This window comes from Prionailurus bengalensis, chromosome A1, assembly GCF_016509475.1.
Source record: "Prionailurus bengalensis isolate Pbe53 chromosome A1, Fcat_Pben_1.1_paternal_pri, whole genome shotgun sequence".
Classification (NCBI taxonomy): Eukaryota; Metazoa; Chordata; class Mammalia; order Carnivora; family Felidae; genus Prionailurus; species Prionailurus bengalensis.
In genome coordinates, this window is record NC_057343.1 from 19,441,381 (window position 1) to 19,468,323 (window position 26,943).

At 40.7% G+C, this 26,943-nt stretch overlaps 1 protein-coding gene across 1 annotated transcript in view; it reads left to right on the forward strand.

The window, feature by feature from the left end:
* Positions 1–26,943, forward strand: part of NEK5 (NIMA related kinase 5) — a 60,119-nt gene that overhangs the window by 16,025 nt on the left and 17,151 nt on the right. The window contains exons 4-18 of the mRNA XM_043578103.1: positions 1,344–1,427; positions 1,518–1,588; positions 2,920–3,006; positions 4,967–5,021; positions 7,154–7,354; positions 7,434–7,515; positions 9,410–9,543; positions 11,945–12,129; positions 12,951–13,017; positions 14,292–14,408; positions 15,411–15,497; positions 17,071–17,163; positions 19,468–19,548; positions 19,779–19,847; positions 22,078–22,186. Of these exons, the coding sequence (XP_043434038.1) occupies positions 1,344–1,427; positions 1,518–1,588; positions 2,920–3,006; positions 4,967–5,021; positions 7,154–7,354; positions 7,434–7,515; positions 9,410–9,543; positions 11,945–12,129; positions 12,951–13,017; positions 14,292–14,408; positions 15,411–15,497; positions 17,071–17,163; positions 19,468–19,548; positions 19,779–19,847; positions 22,078–22,186 (1,522 nt within the window). The remainder of the gene's footprint in view (positions 1–1,343; positions 1,428–1,517; positions 1,589–2,919; positions 3,007–4,966; positions 5,022–7,153; positions 7,355–7,433; positions 7,516–9,409; positions 9,544–11,944; positions 12,130–12,950; positions 13,018–14,291; positions 14,409–15,410; positions 15,498–17,070; positions 17,164–19,467; positions 19,549–19,778; positions 19,848–22,077; positions 22,187–26,943) is intronic.

Genomic DNA, 26,943 nt, shown 5'->3' on the forward strand with positions numbered 1-26,943 from the left:
ACTCATGAAGGAGACAGCAAGTATGTGTGTGTAGAAGGGACTCTGAATCGGGCCTGTGTGATGGATAAGGCAGGCCACTGCCTGGAGCCGTGCACAGGAATGGCCTGCCATCTTTCTTTCGGCCATTTGTTTCTTTGTTTTGTTTCACCATGTAAGAGCCTCATGCCTATATCATTTTCTACGGCACACAATAGAATAGTTTGAATAGACAGATGATTCAGGAATCAGGATCTCTAAAGTTTGCAAATTTAATCACGCATTCTTCCTATGTTCATTTACATTTTATATTAAATTCCGTATTTGTAGAAACCCTCCTTTCTTCCTATCCAGGTATTATTTTGCTTCATTTAATAAAAATACTTTTCTCTACAAAATTTTGAACTACATTTCCCTGTGTTGGAAAAGAATGAAAATTACAACTGAATCTTAGCATCTGGAGCATCGCTTTTTTTTCCTTTTGTTTTTCTTTTTCTGTGTAACCTGGCACCCAAAGAACCAATGAAATTTTAGAAGAGTTTAAGGAAATCTTTACAGGCCTAGAACACATCTTTAAAAAGAGGCTCATGGCCAGCTACGAGAAAATAAAATCAAGACTAAGAAAGGAAATTGAGTTTTAAAAGTAAGATATTTCTTGTTTTTATATTAGATACATATATATTGATAATTCATTAAAGTCGTTCACAACCTCACAGATTCTCTGCCTCTTCTGCTTTCCCTCTCTGCCCTGGGCACCCTCTTTCCACTGAAAAGGAAACACTCATGGCACCAGGGTGATCAGGAAATGCTGCCTATCTACTGTCCCAGTGCAGTTAGCAGACCAGTGTTAAGAAAAAAGAAAATCATGAACTGCCTCCCTCTCTCCCCTGCTTCTACTTCTCTTTTTCTGTACTTTTTCTGTACTTTGATACCAGTGCATTCAAATTGCCTTTTGTCGGGGCGCCTGGGTGGCGCAGTCGGTTAAGCGTCCGACTTCAGCCAGGTCACGATCTCGCGGTCCGCGAGTTCGAGCCCCGCGTCGGGCTCTGGGCTGATGGCTCGGAGCCTGGAGCCTGTTTCCGATTCTGTGTCTCCCTCTCTCTCTGCCCCTCCCCCGTTCATGCTCTGTCTCTCTCTGTCCCAAAAATAAATAAACATTGGAAAAAAAAAATTCAAATTGCCTTTTGCAACCTCCATTTTTCTAGCTATAAAAAGAGAATAATGTGGTAAGATGGTATTTCTAGTAGTTTCATTCATATAAGTTCGGACACACAAATGTGTCATTTCTCTCTTTTTGTACATTATCATGAAGACATTTCAGTGACCACCAGACCACTGACCAGTTCCGTTTAATGTTCCCTCTACAGATTCTGAGTTGGTTTGTACAGATTTCTCTAGGACTAAAATATATTCACGACAGGAAGATCTTACACAGGGACATAAAAGCACAGGTAGGAGTTCAGAGAGAAGATCAAGACAGAAACCGATCTTGTTGTTTTCTTGAAATATCTCCCACAACATAGCCTTCTCTCTATTGATAGAACATTTTTCTTAGCAAGAATGGAATGGTTGCAAAGCTCGGGGACTTCGGGATAGCAAGAGTTCTGAACAAGTAAGTGCTTTTAAAAATCCTTTTTCTTGGGGCGCCTGGGTGGCACAGTCGGTTAAGCGTCCGACTTCAGCCAGGTCACCATCTCACGGTCCGTGAGTTCGAGCCCCGCGTCAGGCTCTGGGCTGATGGCTCGGAGCCTGGAGCCTGCTTCCGATTCTGTGTCTCCCTCTCTCTGCCCCTCCCCCGTTCATGCTCTGTCTCTCTCTGTCCCAAAAATAAATAAATGTTGAAAAAAAAAATTTTTTTTTTTAAAAATCCTTTTTCTTTCTATTCATAACAGCCAAAATATGTATTTTTAGGTATCATGAATTAAGATATTAAAAGCTTGGTTTCCAGATAATTTGAGATAACTATTTCTATAAATGCCTTAAGTCATTCAGATGATACTTGGTCTGAGATGAAAATTTCCAAGATAAATCTCGGTATGATACAATGATGGTGGCAGTATTGTGTAGTGTGAGATAAGCCTATCACAGGAGATGTGACTGAATACGCACAAAGCTAGTGCATTTAGTGAAACAGGCAAATTCACACGTGCTCCGGGGAATGTATCGATGCAACTGCTTTGGAAGACAATTTAGTGGTAATAAGTATCAAGAGATTTTTAATCATTCTATTCCTGGGAATTTGTTCTCAGGGAATAGTTTGAAATTTGGAATAATTTAAATGCCTTATAATTGGGAAATAGGTAAATTTTATAAAACACGGCATAAGCGTGGACCTGAATATTATGTAGCCATTTATATTTATGATTTTGAAGACTTCTTGATGACATGGGAACAAACTTTGTCATATGAAGGCAAAAAATGGAATTCTGAATTTTAAATACTCTGTGATCACAGTCCTATGAAAAATATGCCTGGAAAAAAGATGAGAAGGAAATATATCCAAATTTTAAATAATAGCCGTTTTGGGGTAGTGAGATTCTGGGTAATTTTTTTCTTCTTTATTCACTTTCGTGTTTTCCAAATTTTAAGCCATGAGATTGCATTACTTTGGTAATTGGAAAGGGGGAATTCTTTCTGCATGTAAGAGTTTTATAATATAACAATTGTACTTCTTTGTGGAGTCTTTGAGCCATAAATTTGTTTTATGTGTTGATTTGGGGGAGGTAAATTATAAACTTAAAAATCAACTAACTTCAAAAAAAATCAACTAACTTTATTATTCTTGTTATTAGTATGCAATATGTTTGCTTTATTTCAGTATGTGCATTCATCAAATTTTGTGTTATCCATTTTTATACTTTTTTTCTTGCATGTCTGTGTCTTAAGCCTTTTCTTACTCCAGTAATAAACTGTGTTGTTTTATTATTTAATATGATTTGCTAGTTCCATGGAACTTGCTAGAACTTGTATTGGAACACCTTACTACCTGTCCCCAGAGATCTGTCAGAATAAACCCTACAACAATAAAACGTGAGTTACCGACTATTGGTTTGAAAGTCTCAGTACTAACGCCGGTAGGTTCTCTCTTTCTTATGGTACTTATGTAATTGCATTTTCTTCATGTGTGAAATGGGGACCCCAGTGACTATCTTGACCACTTCACTTAAAAATACAGGTGATAAAAGGAATATTGAAAATTGCAGTCACTGTGATGTCCGTCTTTCTATTTGCTCTTCATACCTTCTAAACGCTATTTGGCCAAATTCAGGAAAGTGTTGTGGATGGGTCAGATAGAAGGCAGGGAGGTCTGGTGGCAGAGCCCCGTCACCAACTCGACCAAGTCGGTTAACCTCTGTGGGCCTCAGTTCCCCTAGCAGTAACGGAGAGTGTGGGCCAGGTAAATGTTAAGGTATCTTCCAGCTTTAAAACCCAGCTAGTTTTATGCATACGATACTAAGCCCGCTGTTCAGGAGTAATATTGATATACGCAGTAGGAAAAGGTGAACATGAGGTAGTTTTTACTTCTATGTAAGAAGGGGAAAAAAAATCCACTTTTCAAAGCTGGCTGCCAGATGAACTTGTTGGCTTATCAGGAAGACTGAGTTCCTTCTGGGAGTTAATTTTCCATTTGTTTAGGAAAATCCCCAAGAGATGTTTGGCTGTTTGACTTTGCAAGAGATAAGTGGAGGGCAAAGCCCAGATGGCAGAGATTTCTAAAAAAGAATAGTAAACATTTCTCTGCATAGAAAAACAGGCTTTTTTTTTTTTAATAGCTTCTAATACCAAGAGGGGGTTTGGCCTCAAGTTAAGCAGCAAGGCAGCTGGTGCAACCTGGGTGGGAGGGCAGACTGTCCCGAGAAGAGCCCTGGGTCAGCAGCATTGTTTTGTTTCCTTGTACTGCTTTTTAAGAATTTGAATCAACATTTAAGTAAACTGATTTGGTGCTTCTGATAATTGGAAATCTTAGCAAAAATCAGCTGGGTACCCCGCTTTAGCTCAGAAAACCAGTCCCTGGTTCACCATAGTCTGCACCACAAACAGGGTGGTGTAAGACTTGTAAATGTTCCCATCCGGCCCGGTGGCTGCATTCCCTGTTGGACCACCCTGGCTATAGGGGGCGCTCTGGGACAGGGGAGGCTGTGGACCTACAGATGACCCGGTGAAGACAAAATTCTGTGTGATCGTAGGAAGTGGGGCCAGTGAGTTTCTAGAAACTCTTAGAAAAATGCTAGGAAACAGCTGGAAGTTGTTTCCTACCTGTTCTATAATCATCACCCTTCATTTCCTCAAGCCGTTGGGATGTCTTTCTCGGCTCCTGCTGCACACAGAGGAAGTATTGCTAAGCAGTGGAACCCTTTTCGTCACTGTACTGAATCCTTGTTTTCACTTTTTTTTCACTTCTCATTATGTTTTCTTCAGTTTTTTAAGATTTAATGATGCTTTTTGTTCTATAAAGTAGCTCCTTATTAAACTAATCATATATAAGTACTAAAGAGCAAGTCTCCAGTCATGTATTGTTAGCACATTTTTCAGTTTATGGAGTGCCAACTGCTATGTCCTTACTTAGTAGAACTTTGGTTCTGTCAATAGGCTGGAGTAGAATACACCTTTGTAAATCAACCCGATTTTCCCCTTTGAATCAAAACAAATATGTGTTTGAGTCCTGCCTTCTTCCTCTGAATTGTTCAAAATCCCATACATACACACATTTTCTTTGAGCACATGAAGCTGAAGTAAACCCTGAGCCCTCAGATGGTAGCAAAGTTTGTGTATCTTTTCTCTGCTGGGATTCTGACCAACTACATATTGTTTTAATTTTATCTCTTAGGACTAAGAATAGATAACGTATCTGAACGCATTTGTAAAAAAAAAAAAAAACTGGTCAACCTGTAAAATTGTAAAGATACACAAATACAAAGCACTGTAAGGATAAAGGTTTTAATTTGGAATTATGGATATTTCTTGGCGTGTGAACTCTTGTCTTCCCCAGGGATATTTGGTCTCTTGGCTGTGTCTTATATGAGCTTTGCACACTCAAGCATCCGGTGAGTATATTAATTGTCAAATTAATCTTGAATTATTGAAACTGTGTAAGTGAAATTAACTTTTGAGAGGAAAAAGGTTAATGTTTGGAGTTACTAGATTGTTAAAAATTATATGGATAAGATGTTAAGACGAATGGTCGACCTATATATACTGACATGGAAAGATGTCCAACTTAAATATCCAGGTTAGAGAATAGTATACATAGAATATTTTCATTAAAAATAAATCATGTGAGGGACACCTGGGTGGCTCATTTGATTAAGTGTCCGACTCTTGATTTCAGCTCCGGTCATGATCTCACGGTTTGTGAGTCTGAGCCCCACATGGGGCTCTGTGCTGGCAGTGTGCAGTCGGCTTGGGATTCTCCCTCTCCCTCTCTCTGCCCCTCCCCTGCTCACCTGCACGCTCTCTCCCTCTCTCAAAATAAATCAACGTAAAAAGTTAATTGTTAAAAAAATAAAAATAAATACATTGTGTGCGAATATAATCAGCAAAGGGGAAAGGTGCACGGGGTGAAGTCTATAGGAAACCAAGCACAAGCTTCTAAGAGCCTCTCCCAATGGAGTCACACAGGATACGCTAATTTCTCCAGCAACATGTTGTGACAGCACATGTGACATGTTGGCAACCAGAGAAGCTCTTTAGAGACCCAGTGCCCAAGGTTTTTATGTGGCACTGGTCATGTAGGCACCCTATATCTGGCATATACTAAGCTTCCAGAGTCCCAGAAAGAAAGCAGGTGTTCAGCGTAACCATATTATTTGCACAAGTGGTATAGGCAAAGAAAGCCACTCTGAATATGTAGAGAGTGGTGGGAACTCTCCTGCAATGTGAGTTCCCAGATGCCAGCCAAGGTGCAATATAGTAAGCAGGTTCTTCTAAGGAGAGCAGTCCTTAACCTGCTGTGTTAACTCTTTTCTGCTGTTATTACTGTTATTATTAATTATTACTCTTATTGGCAATGGCCACACAGCTAGTAGGGGCCTGATCCAAACCGGATCTTTACAGCCACCCCAGGCTGCTGAGCATTATTATTATGTGTAAATAACCAATGACTTCACAAAATGGAAGGTTTTCTGGTTCATGAGGAATTTTTGAGGAAATGTTTATGTCATATTAATTTAGAAAGCAAGATGTAAAATTTCATGTTATTATGACCTCAACTCTGTAAACATTATTTTACTTTTTCTTTCTTTCTTTTTTTTTTTTTAACGTAAGCTCTATGCCCAACATGGGGCTTCAACTCACAACCCCGCACTGAGCCAGGCAGGCGCCCCAATAAACATTATTTTGAAAAAGACTAGAAGGAAATATACCGCTGGCCGGGAAAATCATATGTACTTGCCCTCTTTGTAGCTTCCTATACCTTCCCGTTTTTTAGAATGAATAAATATTATTTTGATAATAAGGAAAAATTAAAACTAAAAAAATCTTGTTTTACGTAACATGACATCACATTGGGTAACTACCTATAATACCTACTCATGAAGTATTAGTTGATGACAACAATTTAGGGTGGACTATTGTGCTTCCAAATGAAGCTTTAAAACATTGTTTTTTGTTTTTGCATTTTTTTAAAAATTTTTTTTTCAACGTTTATTTATTTTTGGGACAGAGAGAGACAGAGCATGAACGGGGGAGGGGCAGAGAGAGAGGGAGACACAGAATCGGAAGCAGGCTCCAGGCTCTGAGCCATCAGCCCAGAGCCTGATGCGGGGCTCGAACTCACGGACTGTGAGATCGTGACCTGGCTGAAGTCGGACGCTTAACCGACTGCGCCACCCAGGCGCCCCTGCATTTTTTTTTTTTTTTTTGAGATTCAAATTCCACTTTGTTTATTTAAAAAGTCCGGATTGGGCAAAGGCAAAGGGACTGCTTTCACAAGGGCCCCTCAGCCGGAAAAGGGAAGGGCGGTCAGTTCTAGCACCCCCAGTTCTGGAGTGCAGGAATCTGAGGGCAACAGGCAGAGGGCCCCACCCCAAGTGTGAGAGTGTGTCCCTGCAGCGTGCCCGCCGATGGGGGCACAGGTGGTGAGCACCTGCTGGAAACTCTGTTTTGTTTCTTAGTATTACTTTACATGCAAGTACTGAATTCTTCTCTGACTTAGGATCGTTATTCCTTGTCCTTCCAGTTTGAGGGTAACAACTTACACCAGCTGGTTCTGAAGATTTGTCAAGCACATTTTGCCCCAGTATCCCCGAGGTTTTCCCATGACCTGCAGGCCTTGATATCTCAGCTCTTCGAAGTATCTCCCCGAGATCGGCCATCTATTAATTCCATTTTGAAAAGGCCATTTTTAGAGAATTTTATTGCCAGACACTTGACTCCTGAGGTGAGCTCTGAGGTGATTCTGTGTGGGTTTTGACAGAGATTTTGGTTAGCAAGTCCTTGACACATGTGTTTCATCTTAGGTCATGCACGAGGAATTCAATCACAGCATCACTCATAAAGCAAGATCATTGGCTTCTCAACCTCCAGGGAAGAGGATCCAAGGTAAGAACGATTTGACCGTGTGATCAAAACACCTGTCTTATGTGCATCTCACACAGTGAGTTGGGATATATGGCTGGCAACATTAGTACAGAAATTCCACCAAATACACCGAATATGGATGTTTAAAGAATATGAGTAGTGGAAGCAGGAGAAAAATCATCTTGTTGAATGGTGACTAATGGTGGTGCCTGTATATCTAGCCAACGCGTGATCTGGATGACTTATGTCCTCTCTTCTCATTAGTTAGAAACTTCAAGAAGCAGTGGATTTACGAATAAAGAGACACTTGAAGAAGTAGAATCCTGGGGTGCCTGGGCGGTGCAGTCAGTTAAGCGTCTGACTCTTGATCTTGGCTTACGTCATGATCTCACAGTTTGTGAGTTCGAACCCCACACCGGGCTGTATGCTGATGGTGTAAAGCCTGCTTGAGATTCTGTCTCTCCTCCTTTCTGCCCCTCCCCAGCATGTTCTCTCTCTCTCTCTCTCTCTCTCTCTCTCTCTCTCTCTCTCAAAATAAATAAATAAGTTTAAAAAAATTAAAAAAAAAAGAAATAGAATCCTAACCTAACTTTTGCATAGGAAAGAGACAGTAAGAGAAGGTTCACAGACAGGCCTGGGACAATGAGATGAAGCTTAGTTTTTAAAAACAGAGAGGATAGACTGGCGATTCGGAATTCTCTTGCAAAGGCCCCTTAGACCTGAAGTCAGTACCTCAAACATAATTGGTAATAGTGTGATCTTTATTATATGACCCCTGAAGGAAGCAGGTAATACTTTATGGTCATGATCAATAGAAAAACAATTTTAGTGGTGGTTTCAGGGGTCAGCTGATGATGTGCTCTGTGCATGTGTGTGTGTGTGTGTGTGTGTGTGTGAGAGAGAGAGAGAGAGAGAGACATTAAAGAAGACAAAATTACTAGTGTCATTGATGTTGTGAAATAAGAGCAGCATAGACTTAGTCATAACCAAATGTCTGAACGGAAAGGGTGAAGAGGAGGAGAAAATCTCCCCAAGGAGTCAGGGAAATCTATCTACTGTGATAGAGAAACTGAACTCGAGGAAAGTTGTCAAGGGAAGAAGAGTGAATGAGTCCCTCTGCCATGTGTAATTTGGTCTGGTGTAGTTATGTGTGGGCCTGGAATGAGGACATTTCAAAAGTGGATAAGTGGAGGGTGAGAAAAAGCATGCTGTCCACATTTCTAACATAAGAAAGAAAGGAAAACAGGAAAAAAGCCTGATGGTGACAAACACAGACATGTTAGAAACCTGCTCATACACTGAAAACGACAATGTGGCATGAGTGGTGTGGCCTATAACCCAAGCTGTGATGACTATATGTAATTACTTGTACATATCTAACTATTACTTGTACATGTCTGATTATTGTAAATATCTGGTTATTGTACATATCTGATGCGTGCTGTCTCTGTAAATGTTAGCATTAATCCCTAATTTTTTTAAAGTAGTGTTATATATTACTAGAAATATGTGAAGGAACCCTGGATAGAATGGTTTTCTCTGTTCAAAGAAAAAGCATGGTGTGGGGCACCTGGGTGGCTCAGTCACTTAAGCATCCAACTCTTAATCTGGGCTCAGGTCGTGATCTCACAGTTCGTGGGATCGAGCCCCGTGTCGGGCTCTGCACTGACAGTGTGGAGCCTGCTTGGGATCCTCTCTCCCTTTCTGTGCCTCTCTGTCTCAAAAAAAAAATAAGCATTTTTTTAAATGCATGGTGGTTTTCTATCAGCACTTCTCCCACTGGGTCTAAATATCTCTGGCTAAAGTGAGCTTACTGTGTTACGATATGTCCCTTATGTTTATACTCTCACAAGCATCGATACTAAAATGCGAACATTTTAAAGAAATTGAAGTTGTTTTATTTTGGTTAAATCAGATTCTAAAATACAGAAAGCGAGATTCCAGGGAAAGTGCCTACCAAGATCAAGGATATCAGTGCCTGTTAAAAGGAAGGAAATATTACATAGAAACGAATGGAGACCACCAGCGGGAGCCCAGAAGCCCATAGCCGTAAGTCGTACTAAACCCTTTCTCTAGTTTGTTAGCAGGTAGCGTGTTCTATGGATTTACTTGCACATGTTCGTGAAGTACAAGCTCATTACTTTGGAGTCTCCTTATTTTGTACTTTCAGTAAAATCATTCTGTAATGAGCATTCAAGTGGTATCTCATTAGATAACTTCTAGTTATTATATTTTTAAACACAATGCTGTAATTTCTTATAAGTAGTCTATGTAGTAGTTTTAGTTTTCCTTTTACAACTCAAAAATCTTTAATTTATTTAAAGAAATAACATTTTTCTATATAAAACAAGTGAGTAGCATAACTGCAGAAAACATTATGCTTTTTTTTTCTTTAAAGTAGGCTCCATGCCTGCGTGGAGCCCAGTGCAGGGCTTGAACTCATGACCCTGAGATCAAGACCTGACCTGAGATTAAGAGTCAGATGCATTACCAACTGAGCCACCCAGGAGCCCCAGACATATGCATTTTGTTCTCTTAATTCTAACGTGTTATATATAATTGAGAAACTTTTATTATATAATCAGTGATTTTTTTCCTAGAGATTCTTTATGCTTATTTATCTGAATCCACATTAGCAGAGCATTGAATCTCTTAGTTGATGCTAGTGAAATGCTTCTGGTATATATATGATTAAATGGCTATTGTCTTTTAGTCGAAGAATTGTATTTTTAAAGAAGGCTTATGGTATAATTAGAGGACCATTTGGAAATACGTTTACTCAGGTTTACTTGCTATGTAGACATTTTAGAAAATGTGTGGTTTATAGATAGATTTTGAAACTATTTATGAAATTATTGTTCTTCATTTGATAGACCGTGGTTTAACTTTATTAAAGAAATTTAAAAGTCTCAGTCGGAAAAACACGTGACTCTTGATCTCAGAGTAATGAGTTCAAGCCCCACATTGGGTGTGGAGATTACTACAAAAATAAACAAATAAACTTAAGAAAAGAAATTTAAAAGTATGTTGTGATTTAGAATACTCTGTAGCAGACTCCTAGGAGAGAGAAAACATCTAAAAGATTCAAGGATGGATTAAGTTAGGAGAACAAGTTGATGTTTTTCTAATCAATCCATTGAAGGTTTCTGCTAATGCAATGGAATGAGTGGGTCTCCACAGGGACCACCTGTGGTGTTCTCATTACCATTGGGGTTTTAGACAAAACCCTAAAGAAGCTGTTAATTTTTCTCCCAATACTTGTCTCTATTTCTAGACATTTTTCAACAAGTCATTAGTAGGACCTTGTTTGGGGTTATATATAGGTAGAATTGCAAAACTAAGAAACGTAAGTCATACTTTAAAAGATTTTTAAAATGAATATATAATTTATGTTTAGACTAATAAACCAGATTTTATACACTTATTTTAATATCTAAATAAAACCATATGAAGTTGCCATTTTTTGTAAGTTAAAAATCGTCCAATATCTACAATTTGATGTGGCTCAATTACCATATATATGGACCACACAGCATTAAGAAGAACAGAGGAGATAGTGTGTTACTTCTTCACAGTGAGGAAATTTCAGTTTAAACCATTTGTTTGGGTATTTATATTTCCAGCTACCAGTTCTAGTCCTTTCCAGTGGTTTGAACTTCTTTTACTCTTTTGTTATCATCTGTTCAGTAGGCAGAATTGTCCTGGTTAATGTTAAATTGACCCGAGTTTGCTGTTCAGCAACAGGGTCCTGACTGGTTTTCATGTGTTAATTTGGCCTTGTTCTTGTCTTATAGCTCAGTGGCCTTCACTTAACTCCAAGACAAACACTTGTTTCTGGTTCTCCTACCATTCTGTTTTGTTTGGGAAGGGTGGTGAGATGTAGCTTGGGGTGATAATATGCCCGTGGCAGCTGTTACATGACTTTCCTTGTGTTTACTTGGGAAGAAGGACTGAATGATTCAGCATTTTCTTTCCTTCAAGTCATGATGACATTTTGTATTCAATTTATCAGAACCTAAAAATGTTGCGAATCCCCAAATTTATGGGTGGCACAATACCATTTGTTCTCCCATAAAGTACAGCAAGATGTAAACAAGTTTATAAAAATATAAAGTAATAATTCTGAGTTTAGTTTCAGATCTTGGGTTGACTAGGCATACTCACTAGCTAAGTATTTTTGGTAGACCAATCATGACGTATGCAAGATTCCTATTCACACCTTAATAAAATGATAAACTACTGTGCTATAGTACTTAGACTTCTCAAGTATTTTCCAGTTCCAGGATTTGGGGATTCTAAGATTATTTACCTCTCAAAAGTAGTCTAGAGCAAAAAACCAAAAACATACCTTCAGTGCCTTGTCTTAGCTATGGTCACCATCAAACTGTCAATTATTAGAGATTTTAATTATGTGTCTTCAAAATCCTTCCTCTTCTTTTTGATCCTTCAGATAAAAATGGTAGAAAGGCCCAAACTTCCTGCACTCTGTGGTCATTATGATTATTATTATGCTCAACTTGACGTGTTGCGGAAGAGAACTCATGAACCAAGTTACCACTGTGTTCCTCCAAAAGATTCTGGAGTGGAGGAGAATTATAAACAGGAAGAAAGCCACAGTCCATCACCAGGTCAATGGTAATGTCAGAATCTTAGTTAAGCTTTGGTCCTCTGAAAATATCTTGATATATCAACATTTATTCTGAAGCCCTTCCAAATTTTCCTAAAACAAATAACCCAAGAGGAACTTCCAAACTCTTCATCTTGAATACTAGAGTCAGAGTTTCTTTTGCTCTTTTTCATCTCAAATCTGATGTAGCTTGTCTTCTTTTTCATGGAACCATGAACATGTATGTATATTATTTTCCAAAGAAATTATTAATATTAATCAATAACAATTGAATTGTAATCAGATTATCATTTGAGACATATTAAAAAGACATATTGAAAATTCAGCATGTATTTTCCTGGGATCTTTCATTTGTGCGCCAGCATGAAGAGCCTTTAGAGGTACAGGAATGGCACACAACCATGGCGTCATGGAGCTCAGAGTGTAGTGCAGGAAATGGACAGGCAACTGGCAGTCAAATCAGGGGTGCAAGGCCATCAGTCAGATGCCTGCCCAAAGCGTGAGAATGTCATGGTATGGATTTTTCTTTTTCCCTCCAACATATTGTAGACCATGGATGGACTGATCCTGTCCTCAAGAAAAATCACTGCATCAGAATATGTTTCTGTTTTATCCTCTCCCGTATCCCCAATTGGTACAGTTCTCTTTGCTTCCTTTTCTTCCTGAGTCCACAGGATGCATTCTGTAACTCTGAACTACTTCTTGAACTCAGAACTTTAAGCCACAGGTGAACTGTGAATCGCATTCCTGAATTGAAAATCCACTCCTCAAATTGGTGCCTAAGTCTAGTAAAAGTTTGTACTCAAGCTGAACATTTTTATTTTCTAAGGCCTGCTGAATACCTTCAGAGGAGATTTGAAGCTCAACAGTATAAGCTGAAAGTGGAAAAGCAGTTGGTAAGTAAAATACCAATCGTCAGAGGCAATCAGGAACTTCCTGTTCACAGATATTCATGGGTCCTTATGTCCAAGTGCATTTTGCATAGAAGATGAAGACTACTCTCCACCTTCTCCAATTTTTATTTTTATTTTCTTTTTTTACTTTAGAGAGAGAGAGAGAACGAGCAGGGGAGAGGGGCAGAGGGAGAGAGAAAGAGGATCTTTCACAGGCGCCATGCTCAGCATGGAGCCCTATGTGGGGCTTGATCCCATGACCCTGGGATCATGACCTGAGCTGAAATCAAGAGTTGGACCCTCAACTGACTGAGCCAACCAGGTGCCCCCTAATAGTTAAAGAAGAATAATGGGAATAGGCTTGAATCAGAGCTTGGGCGGCCTGGTTTCTTTCCTGGCTCTGTCCCTTGCTGTGTGACCTTAGGCAGGACATACAACCTCTCTGAGCCTCAGTTTCCTTTTTATAAGTGACAGTTTGGGAGTAGATGAGCTTTGAGGTCCCTTTCAGTGCTACAATTCTTTGATTCTATTTTATCAGAATACTACACATCTTTTAAAAAGTGACTATTGTATTTTATTTGAAATGAAAGTTAGCTTTTTAAAGTTTAACCTTTATTCTTTAGTGTCAGAGTTCCGGGGTGGAGGCTGGATACGCATTCTATTTCTATTACTCTTACTTTGAACTACTCAAAAGCTCTAGTTCTGTTCCCCTACCTAACCTGATGCTCCAGTGATGGCTCAACTTTTACAGAACTTTAAATTCACAATCATAGTTTACCAGTTCAGAAAATGAATCTGGGTGTCTCACATGGTAGCATAAAATATTGATTGCTTAGGATAACAACATAAGTGGCTTTATTAAATTTCTTTACTTTTTAAGTATTTCATATTTAAATTAAGAAAATTCTGCTCATCCCAAATAGTAAGTTTTATTCACAATATAATTCTTGTTTAAAGAAAAAGGTCAAATGAGAAGATGTTTCTAAGATGCAAATATGCTTTAAAATTATTTCATTTGAGGGGCACCTGGGTGGCTCAGTCGGTTAAGCGTCCAACTTCAGCTCAGGTCATGATATCATGGTCCGTGAGTTCGAGCCCCGCGTCGGGCTCTGTGCTGACAGCTCAGAGCCTGGAGCCTGTTTCAGATTCTGTGTCTCCCTCTCTCTCTGACCCTCCCCCGTTCATGCTCTGTCTCTCTCTGTCTCAAAAATAAATAAACGTTAAAAAAATTTTTTAATAAAAAAAAAATAAATACAATTATTTCATTCGATTGATAGGGTCTTCGTCCATCTTCTGCTGAGCCAAATCACAACCAGAGACAAGAGCTAAGAAGTAATGGAGAAGAGTCTAGATTCCAGGAGCTGCAGATCAGGAGAAACAAAATGAAGGAACAGGTTAGAAACAATCTAATTCCCGGGCTCCCACTGTACTTGCCATTGTCTTTTGTGCTGTTCTGTATATTACTTTTAGTGTCCCAACAGTACACCTGAAAGGCGGAGCTCCCTTGCCCAGTACTTGTTGGACACACTCCTGTGAACCTCCATGCTGGGAGTTCGAGGGGTTACCGAGACACATATTTCACCTCCTCGGAGAATGTGATGTGGTGAACTTCATAAGGCTTTTTACCTTGGATTGATAAAGTAACCACCCATCATTAACATTTTTGAAATATGTATTCGCTTTCTGGGGCTGCCTTCACAAAGTACAACAAACTGGATGGTGTAACACAACAGACATGTATTGTCTCCCAGTTCCGGAAGCTGGAAGTCCAAAGTCAAGATGGCGGCAGGGCCATGCTCCCTCTGAGAGCTGTAGGGGAATCCTTTGCTTCTTGCCCACTTCTGGTGGCTTGTCAGCAATCTTTGACATTCCTTGGCTTGCAGCCGCATGACTCATTCTCTGCCGTCAACACATGGCATTCTCTTTCAGTGTCTCTGCCTTCACGTGGCTTTCTTCTTTAAAGGACCCCCCCCCCCCACCCATGTTGGGTTAGGGATCCGCTCTACTCCAGTATGACCACATCTTAGCTTAACCAGCTATATCTGCAGTGACACTATTTCCAAATAAGGTCACATTCTGAGGTACTGGAGGTTAGGACCCAAAATAGCTTTTCTAGGGGGGTAAAACTCAACCCATAAAAGTGGATATATGAAGTAATTGTATGTCATGAGCACAGTTAGGGTTATATATAAAAGTGAGATCACCCCAAGCTACCCCATTGAAGTCACAGGGAGGGAAGTACCACAGCTAAGACATAGATTATCATCTTTAGGAACAATGGGTTTTCTGATTCTTACTGTTTGTCACACACTCTTTAAATCGTAGGCTGTATAAGAGATTACTTTGTTCAGTTGTTCACCAACATTTCAACCTTTTGAATTGGGATTGCTTTCCAGGAATATTGGAAGCAGCTAGAGGAAATACGCCAACAGTACCACAATGACATGAAGGAAATTAGAAAGAAGATGGGGAGTGAACTAGAGGTGAATACATTTTTCTCCCGAAGGAAATACGGTACTACTGATTTCGATCTACCTAAAGTGAGCAGGGTTTCAAAAGCAGCGTTCTCCTCATGGCAATTAGAAAATATTATCATGCAACCTTTTAATGGGAAAGCTAACAGATCTAACTGAAACTTTTAATATGGTTTACTTGAGACTACACACGATGGCGAGGGTATCTGAGATTCTCTGTTAGGAACGGCCATCCTTAAAAATACCTGTTTGTTGTCTGCCTCGTGAATTAGTCAATACTGATTGACTTTACACCAGAACTAGGTTAGAAGCAGAAGGTAAGTCCAGGCCCATAAGATAGGAAAAAAGATGAGCACTTATTGAATTCAGCAATGCTGGAATAGCATATGCAGGGGTGAGGTTTGAAAGCCTGTATCAGGCCACATTTGAGTACAGTCAAGATGATTCTTGAAAATCTCTTAAAGGCGCCACTTTGGATCTCTCAGATCTCTCAGATCTTCCATCTCTCAGATCACTGCTTTTTCAGTAGAGCTCCAGATGAGATAGCTAGCCTGTGTTTGTAGACCATGTTGCATGAAAAACACACGAATGTTTAACCAGTGAACCACCCTCACTGCCCTGGAATGCTGAGAGGCCTGAGGTTCTGAGGCCGGCTGAGGATACAGCTGGCCCCCGGCTCAAGCTCATGAGCGGAACTGGCCACACTACTGGACTTGGTTTCTTTTGTCCCTCTCCCCCACCCCCGAGTGCATATAGATGAATTAATACAAATGAAGTGAGCATGTGGTACAATTCAGTTATACGTACGGGGCTCTGAACTGCAGTCTTCACACACTTTATCTCATTTTACTCCCCATAATAGAGAAGTTAAATAACTCACCCAAAGTCACTTAGATATTACCAGGCAGACTAAATATCTGATTCTGAAACCTCTACTCTTCTAACATACGTACTTCTCAAAAGAGTTGGAAAGATACGGCATGTATGAGCAGTGATCGAGTAAGACTGAATATAGTTAAGCCTTGTGCACAGGAGTAGATGAGCCCCGTGAGAGTTTTCATGGAAGAACGGAGGTGGGATCTAATCTGCTCTGAGAAGAGGAGCAGAGTTTGGAGAGACAGAGCTGACGGGGAGGGCATTCTGCAGGAACCACAAAGAGGTTCACGCAGGACTGGGGGAGCTGGAGCGGGGAGGGTTGGAGATGGTTCTTTCTAGAGCAGAGGCTTGGTTAGCGGTGGGGAGTTTTGAGTCATCATCTGCCTTGTTTTTAAGGCAGGTCTGTGATGGGAAACCTGAGTCCAGGAAGACAGAGAGCAGACTTTTCTAGAAAGACCAGGAAAGATGCGTGTGGGGAAAGATGTTGGTGGGGGATGCCGAGGCGGCCACCGGGTGGGGGGATGGAGGAAGGGGGAAGGAGCGGGAAGGAGAGTGCTGTGCAGCCATTCCCGCCGATGGCGCCTGCGCAGTGGGAGTGGAGCGTTTCCTCACTAGATCCCACTCAAAACTGGCCGCGATTCACAATGTGGACCTCAGAACTGACTGAGAACCACTCCGGTTGACTGTGTGTAATTTGTATTTTCAGGAGGACTCAAAAATAAGTTATAAAACCTATTTAGTGAAGAAAAGTGACCTGCCCGTCCCCCAAGAGGCACCTCAGGAAGAAGCTCCTGTACAGGTGATGGTTATTAGTAGGTGATAATGTGTTTCCCAGTGAGGTGGCTCTAGCCTGGGCGTTCTTTTTTTTTTTTTTTTTTTAAGTTTATTTAATTTCGAGAGAGAGAGACAGAGCATGCGTGGGGGAAGGGCACAGAGAGATGGAGACACAGAATCCGGAGCAGGCTTCAGGCCCCGATTTGGGGCTCTAACCCACGAACCATGAGATCATGAACTGAGCCAAAACCAAGAGTCAGTGCTCAACTGACTGAGCCACCCAGGTGCTCCTCTAGGCCGGAAGTTCTTACCCGTCACTGTGCAGGAGAGCTGTGTGCGAAAGTTCTTAAAAACTCAACACCTAGGCTCTACCTCCAGATGGTCTGGGGTGGGGCCCAGGCATCCTGTTTTCAGAAGCCGGCTGGGTGATTTAGTGTGCAGCCATGTGTGAGAAGGACTCTCGTGTGTGTGTATAAGAGTTCAGCTTTCTGGATGGTGTTCGAATCGGTGTCTCAGACACCTTGGTCAGAAATCTGATGGTTAATGTCTTTACTTAAACCTTACGTTTTTGGTGGGAGGAGGGAACTGGGCAGAGATGAATTATCAAATGGCTCCCAAGAAGGTTTTTTTTTTCTTTCTGGGAGGTCTTTCACCTTTATCTTCAAGGTGCCACGAGGGTTTGGTTAAGGGTGGGTGAGGGGGGCCAGTGTTGGTGAAGACTGAAAGGCTCCCCGAGTGTTTTGCTTGGGACCTTCCACGACGTGATGCCGGGGAGCTCTAACATGAACCGACTCGGGGGGATGGGGCTCAGGAGTCTAAGATGGTTGTATTTTAAGGAAAATAAAGCCATAGGACACTTCTTGTACAAATGAGACAACCAGACCCCACAATCAAATCTAGACAGGCAGCTTCACAAAATCAGTAAGATACAAAAGTCACAGTCCTGTTTCAGAGTTTGTAATATTGCAAGGCAGAAACGTGCCCTTCCCAGGGCTGCAGGGGAAGCAGGGATTAATGATTCAAACTAACACCTGCTGTATGCAATGTACCTACAGATGAGGCAGCACTGAATTCTAAGGGAGAGATGATAGAGACCTCCTGTAACATGGCGGAGGGAAGAGAGCATTAAAACACACACACACACACACACACACACCCCAAAAAGACTCCTGTGTTTCTGGCTTAAAAGTAAATATCATTAACTAAGATGGGGAAGAGTGGGGAGCAAGGTTGTGGCGGGGGGTTGTACTCTGAACATACTGAGTTGGAGAAAATCTGAGGGACTCCATGCCTGCTTCAGGGCTCCTCACACACGGAACATGCTTTCCCCGGACCTTCATATATGCAAGGTGCAACATCATTCCAGGGATTCCATCACATGCCAGGACAGGCTTTTCCTGCATTACTCTCCTCCTCTCCTCTTTTTCTGTGCTGTCACCCTGTTTGATTTCCTTCATAGCGCATAGCACTTTCTGCAACGAGTTGCTAATTGAACTTACTTAGTACCTCTGTTATTGCAGTAAAATGGAAGTTCCATGTCAGCAGGGATCTTTGGTCACATTCACCGCACTAACCCAACGTGTAGGACGGTGTCCGGCACATGGCGGGTTCTCTGTGTGAATGTGTGGAATGAATGTCAAGGTGAAGACGATGCTAAGTAGGCAGTTAAGTAGGTGAGCCTGCAGCTCAGAGGGGAGGAAAGAGCATCCCTGGAGGTGCACATTTGAGGGTCCTTGCATAAGGACCCTTAAATCCATAGCAACTGCTGACACCCTGCACTGAGGAAGAGAGGGGCAGAGGGCCCCGGACTGCCTCCCAAGAAAGCCCAGTACTTACAGTTCACCTCTCACCTGTTCCTTCGACAGTCTCGTCATCTACTTTCACAGTCATCTTCTCTTCTTTGAAATTGCCCAGCAATTTTTAGAGCCCTCTCCTTCCTTTTTACTATTGTGAGCAGTGCACTTGTTTTCCTGGTTACAATCGTAAGCCTCTTAAGGGAGGGATCCTGTAGCCAAAATTATATTCTTGAATTAGATTAGTGGTACTGGACCAGAGTGATAAGCATTGTCACATTTTGGAATTTTTGCCATTGTAATGCCAGCGTCCAATGTATTGCTATTTCAAGTTAATGGATGTTGTGTCCAAGTTTTTAGTGAATTATTATTAACTTTCCTTTACAAAGGCATGTTTTGATGCTCAAATTAATCATTGGATTCAATCCAGAAGTCAAGTAATGTAAACAGACCATGCCGTGAATTCAGGGGTTGTGCAACTATCATTGTTTGATCAATGTTAAATGCTAGATTTTAATTTTTCTCTAAACTTGCAGGATATTGAAAGAGACTGGAAACACACTAGAGTTCAGACCATAAAGGAAAGTAACATTCCAGAACAGAACTGTAAAGCTAAGGTAATAAACATTTGGTCTTGTGGGTCATATTAAACAGCTTGCTGGGGGGGGGGGGGGGCACACCTTGCAATCTGGGTTGCCTACAGGACTTTTCCCCCTACTATTTTATGGAATTGCCTTATTTTGTGATGTTCAGCTAACGGTTTTAAGTATCTGTAATGTCAAATAGGAGTTGTAATTTTAACACTTTTATTAGATTGCCAAACTAATATTGTTTTCCTTGCTTCTAGAGAGGAGTGAAATTTGAAATTAGTTTAAACCAATGTATTTCTGATGAAAAAACCCTCCAAGAGGAAGAGGTATGCCATAAAGCATTTATTTCCATTAATAGGTATGAGAAAAAAGAGTGTCTCAATAGCACATTTAATGAAGTTTTTCAATAGGCCATAGGGAGAATTTTCTTAAGTCTTCCTAGAAGGAAGGCTGGTGTTCAAATGAGTCTTCCAAAAGGCTTTTTATCTTACCATTCTTTTTTTCATTGAGATTATTCCCTTAGACGGATTATTCCGATCTAATTTACTTTTCTCTTGTAAGGGAATTATTTTCTCATAATATTAACTGTTTGTCCTTGCCAAATTAAAATAGAAGACTTAATTATAGTCAACAACTAATATACTTACCTAAAACATTGAGCAGATATCCTGAAACAGTGCACATTTCTTTTAGGTCTTAATTAGTTATTGATAAGTTTCTGCTGGTCTTTGGATAAATCTCAGTTATGCACTTGGGCTCTCATTGACATAGTGATAAATGCACGAATACAGTGAACTCAAACTTCATTTTATTACTTGTATTCAACATCTTTTTTTTTTTTTAATTTTTTTTTCAACATTTATTTATTTTTGGGACAGAGAGAGACAGAGCATGAACGGGGGAGGGGCAGAGAGAGAGGGAGACACAGAATCGGAAACAGGCTCCAGGCTCTGAGCCATCAGCCCAGAGCCTGACGCGGGGCTCGAACTCACGGACCGCGAGATCGTGACCTGGCTGAAGTCGGACGTTTAACCGACTGCGCCACCCAGGCGCCCCTCAACATCTTTTTTAATGTTTGTTTCATTTTTTTTTTCAACGTTTATTTATTTTTGGGACAGAGAGAGACAGAGCATGAATGGGGGAGGGGCAGAGAGAGAGGGAGACACAGAATCAGAAACAGGCTCCAGGCTCCGAGCCATCAGCCCAGAGCCCGACGCGGGGCTCGAACTCACGGACCGCGAGATCGCGAGATCGTGACCTGGCTGAAGTCGGACGCTTAACCGACCGCGCCACCCAGGCGCCCCTCAACATCTTTTTTAATCCCACTTTTTACCAGACCTGTTCACAAAAATCAGAATCAACTGATTTGTGTCTCCATTTCACCTTCACTAACTCTGCCTTTTAAATTACCAAAAGTTACATGTAAACACATAGGAGCTATATCACGTCTGATACTTAATTTCTTTCATTCATGTTCTTCATTAGCTGAAAAATTTTTAATGCTATCATTTCTTTTAGATTTTTTTGTTTTGAACAGACTTCGTGTGTTAGAGCATTTTTTGGGTCCATGGCAAAAATGAGCAGAAGGTACAGAGATTTCCCATCCATCCCTGGTTCCACACATGCACAGCCTGCCCCCCTCCCCGCCCCGGGGTGGAACATTTGTTATACCTGATAAACCTAGATGGGCACATCATAATCACCCAAAGTCCCTGGTTCACATTAGGGTTCACTCTTGGTTTTGTACATTCTGTGGGTTTTGTCAGACATATAGCGACACGTATCCATCATTATGGTACCATATGGAATAGTTTCCCTGCCCTAAAAATCCTCTGTGCTCCAATTACCTTTCAGATTTTTATTAGCATTTTGCCACATAGAGACTTCTTAGAGTGGTGATAGTTAATACTCACTTCTCTTTAACCACTAGGTGTCTTAGCGTCCCAGCCCTATGGGGACCAGAGGGGGCAGATCCGGGGACCTGTTTCAGGGCTGGAGTGGTACATCCACGGCACTTCTATGAAGCCAGGTGCCAAAGCTGGCCTGTTAGTATAAAGGAAGAGAGTAAAAAAAAAAAAGTGTTATCTGTCAGGGTTCTTCACCCTTTGTTACTCGATGCTTTGATGTGCTTAAAACAGAGTGATCATTTTAGTATTGTTTGTGGAGAATTAGGAGCAGTTTTAGGGACCTGATTGGGAACATTGTGCACTTAAAGCAGGGCGTGGATGAGATAACCTTGAGAGTTCTATAGAATGGAACTGCAGGAGGATAGAATTCAAGGCAGGAAGTCTGGATAAAATCAAGTTGCCCTATGATTGGTGCTTGTCGCTGTTGAGAAAGAAGGAGAAGAAACAAAAACATTCCTGTTTCTATCTTGTTCCAACATAGTTCCAGTTTTAAAATGCTACTAACTTATTTGTTTAATATACATATGTTGAATACTTCTCACATGCCTTGGTAAATGTTATTACTGAGAACACACACAAAAAATTTTTAACGTATTTCTTTCCTAAAAATATGGCTTATTTGTCATGAAACACTGTGGAATTGCTTTAGGTAACGGATGTGCGAAATGAAACTTTGACCTTTGAGGATGACATGAAGCTTAAGGAGTATGAAGATTATACAGACAAAGCATTTGAAAAACTCTGTGGTCCAGAAGCAGGTACGTGTTGTGGCTCTTGAAAGCCGTAGATGAGAAAGAACGTTTCATTGGCGATCCATCACAGTCCCTCTCCTCGCTCACCTGCAACTCCGTGTCACCTTTCCTGCTCCATGGGCCCTAGCTGCCAGAGCCCTGGCTCCTCTGCCCCCAGAGACCCAGCCCTTTGTACCTGCTCTGTGCTGTCTCCTTGGGCACCTGCCCCCAGCCCGCAGCTCCACACCACCCATGTTCTCATTGTCTGCTGGAGTGTTCCTTGGACAAGTCCCACTAGCCTCTCGGATTCATCAGTTGTCACTTGAATTTCGGAGCTTCCTTCCCAGCCATCCTTTATTGTGGGGACTGCCAGCATCAGGCTGACCGTTCCTGCCGCACACCGCGGTGGGTTCTCCTCTGAGACATCTCTGGAGTTTTCCTCTTCCTTCAGCCCCTCGGCCACCGGTTTAGGGCCCGGTCGTCTCTCAGCAGTGTGGCGAGATAGTGAATGCGTGGAGTTTGGATCCGAGCTGCCACTGCCACTTTCTGACTGTGTGACCTTTCACAAATGACTACAGTGCTCTGAACCTCAGCTTCCTCCTAGGAGCGGGGATAATAGTACTTGCCACACAGGCTTACTGTGAGGACAAAAGTGAAATGTGATATATCGAGTACCTGGCACATAGTAGGTGCTTCACAAATGCTATTTCTAACTTGTCTTTTTCCTGTGCCTCACTGCCCTGCCTTATTCTCTTATGTGTCCTTCTTTTCTCTAGTATTTTCCCCTTCATTCTCTAAATAGCTGCTGGAGTTATCTTGCTATATTACTCTTCTACTTAAACTTTTTCTGGATAATGCTTACAGGATTCCTCACAGTCCATTCCGCATAGTATCCTGTTTAACATTGTGGGACCGGAGCCTGTGCTCACCCACCTTTCCTGCCCCAGCACCCCTCTTTCCTACCACTGATGATGGGATGCATGCAGCCTCCTGGAGCACCCCTCTTCCCTTACAGCTGTGTGAGCATTTACGTGCCTTCGCGTGGCTTGGGGTCTTCTTCCTAGAATAATACACTTCACCTCATGTCCAGGTGATTCCAGAAAATAAACCTTTATTCAGTTCAGCAGGCATCTTACTGAGAATCTCCATGTGCACAGACCGTGCGAGGTGGTAAGGAGCTCAGCGATGAATGAAAACGGAGTCTGCTCTTGACATCTCAGTAGCATCGAGCCAAAGAGAGGGGGGACAAAACATGTTTTCTGAGCCCGAATACTAATCATCATTATAGTGCCAGCTGGCTGGAGAGTCAGGGAGGTACCTGCTCCTACAGAGCTTGGCATGCTAAAGAGCTTGGGCTTTTTCTGCATGGTGACCTTCAACCAAAGGGAATTAAATGCTATTTGTGATGGAGAAAGACCAGGCTGGCTGCAGTGTAAGGATGGTGTGGATGTAAGTGGCCAGACTGCAGGCAGGAGACAAATAGCTCAGGTGTGAAATGACAGGTGCACAGGCCAGAGCGGTGCGGTGACAATAGACACCGAAGTGTGAACCCCTGAGTGTGGCGGTTGAGGAAGAGAAGGAGGTCAAGGATCCTCCCAGTTTTCCAATTCAGGTGGATGAAGCTGTTACTGGCCAAATAGGCACACACATCGCGCTGAGGGAGGTGAGCGGACATAGTATCACGCTCTAGATTTGGGACACATTGAGGTTTAGGTCTTTCTGAGCCTCGGCTGGAGATGCTTAGAAGATGCTAGCTGTGGAAGACTGAAGCTCTTGGACAAGTCAGGGTCTCCATAGTATACACACGGTATTATCATAATCACCTTAACGATGGTCGAAAATACCTAGGCAGAGGGACTAGAGTGAGAAGGAAGTAGAGCTTGGGACAGACCCTAACGATGTTTAGATAAGTTTTGGGAAAATCCAGAGAGAGTGAAGCCAAAAGAGGAAAGTTCTAGAAGGAGGTGCAGGGTTGGCAGCATCAACTGGAAAGGCTAAGGGAAGTGGGTTGAATAAGAACCTATAGGTTTGGCCGTCAGGATCTTATAGTGGCCTGAGCGAAAGTTGCAGAGGAAGGGACAAATTCCAAGGTTATTCTTTGCATTGCATAAATTTTCTGGAAAGAGGAGGCTGTAAGTTGTAGGTCTCACAAGATGTAGCTGCCTTTTTTTTTTTAGATTAAAGAGATTTCAGTTGGGTGGGTACAGAAAATGGTCTTTAAACTTCTCTGCATTCCTGTAATTATAATTCAGGTTGAAAATTTTTTCCATATGTTTTGATCATCCATATTTCTCTTGTGAATTATGTGCTTTCATCTTTCATTCATTTATCCACTGAAAATGGCATTTATTTTTCTCTTTATAAGACACTTGAAGTTAAAGCGTTACCTATAATATGTATCGCAAGTATTTTTCTCATTTAGTTTTCAGATCTCATTTCCAGTAACAACAGCAAGTGTGTGTGTGTGTACACATATATAATTTAGGAGTAAACTTTATAAGGGTTTTGCAGAGCATGTGAAGAACATTATAAAACCTTACTGAGGTAGTTAAAGATCACTTGAGTAAATGGGGAGAAATAACACTGTTCTATATTAGAAATATTCTTTCCAAATATATATATGGATTTTGTCAGTTTCAATCAAAACCACGAAAAGATGAGAACATCTTGGCAGTTTGGAGAATGTTGGAGATTCGAAGGGGCACATATGGCTTTCAAATGTCAAAATATATTCTATAAATTATAGTCATCGAAAGAATATGATACTAGCATCAGAATAGATAAAGCAGTGAAAAGAAGAAATAGTTTAGAAACAAATCTGAGTATGGATAATAACTTAGCATATGCTGAAAGTTATATCACAAGTTAGTGGGAAAGAAAGGCTCAATCAAATAAATGTTGCTAGGCCAATCAGTTAACAATTTAGGGGAAAGTTGTGAAGTCAGACCCTATATAATGATACAACAAAATGAAAATAAAAATTTAAAAAGCCAAAGAATTTATATGTAAAAAATGAAGATATATATTAGAAAGTTAATTAAAAGAACAATTGAAACTAAAGGAAAGCTATGGAATAGAGAAGATGTTTGCAAATAACATACCCGATAAAGGGTTAGTATCTGAAACATATAAAGAACTTGTAACACTCAGTAATCCAAAAATGAATAATCCAATTAAAAAATGGCAGAAGACATGAATAGACATTTTCCCAAAGAAGACAGACAGATGTCCAACAGACAAAGATGCTCAACATCACTGATCATCAGGGAAAAGCAGACCAAAACCACAATGAGATGTCACCTCACACCTGTCAGAACGGCTGGAATCAACAATACAAGAAACAACAGATGTTGGTGAGGATGTGAAAGAAAGGGGAACCCTTTGGTGGGAATGCAAACTGGTGAAGCCATTCTGGAAAACAGTATGGAGATTCCTCAAAAAGTGAAAAGTAGATCTAGTCCTATTAGATAGAAATATCCCAGCAATTGCACTACTAGGTATTTACTCAAACAATACAAAAATACTAATTCAAAGAGAGATATGCATCCCAATATTTATAGCAGCATTTTCTACAATAGCCAAACTATGGAAACAGCCCAAGTGTCCATCAACTGATGAATGGGTAAAGAAGATGTCACACACACACACACACACACACACACACACACACACACAGTGGAATTTTACTCAGCCATCAAACAGAATGAAGTCTTGCCATTTGCAACAACATGGATACAGCTAGAGAATATTATCCTAAGTGAAATAAATCAGAGAAAAACCAATATATGATTTCACTCATATGTGGAATTTAAGAAACAAATGAGCACTGGGAAAGAGAGAGAGAGAAAGGCAAACCATGAAGCAGACTCTTAACTATAGAGAACAAACTGATGGTTACCAGAGGTGAGGGGGCTGGGGGGAAGGGTTAAGTAGGTGACGGGGATTAAAGAGTGCACTTGTGATGGGCACTGGGTGATGTATGGAAGTGTTGAATCACTACATTGTATACCTGAAACTAATATTACACTGTAAACTAACTAGAATTTAAAACAACAACAAAAAAAGAAAAAGAATTAAGAGAAAATATAGGTGTTTTTCTTTTTGGTTAGGGAAAACTATTCAAAATACATGGAAAACAATCATGGGCAAATTAGTAATAGAGTCCACGTTAGCAGTGAAAAGCTTTGGTAAAGCAAATAATCTAGCTCCTAGAATTGTCATCTTCTGTAGTTTTTCTAGGGTAAATAATCATGAATGTCCACAAACATTTAGCTACAATGATCTCATAGTATTATTTATAAAAGTGAAAAATTACTAGCAAACTAAACATCCAATTACAAAGAATTCTAATACATCCGCAAAACAATACTATATTTGCTTTAAAATGGGCATATAGAAGAGTAGCTAATAAACTATGATATGTTACTCATTGAAAAGAGTAAGTTCTGAAAGTTACGCATAGTGTGAGGCCCATTTTTGTTTCAAAACACAGAATCTATATTCAAGGAGAAATTTTTAAATTTTTAGTAGTCTCTAGATGGTGAGATTATGGGTAACTTTTATTTTCTTCTACTTATCTGATTTTCATATTTCCTATAGTGAAACATAGTAGTAAATAAAAAGATTTTTAAATTAAGATAACAGAACTGAATGCATTTCCATGGAAACCGACTGAAGTAAAATGCTCAGAAGTACCTCAAGGAATTTGTCCATTCTTGTCACTAATATTTACTAACATTTGGATATATTGGCTAGTCACTCAAATATTACTAATAAAAATGGAA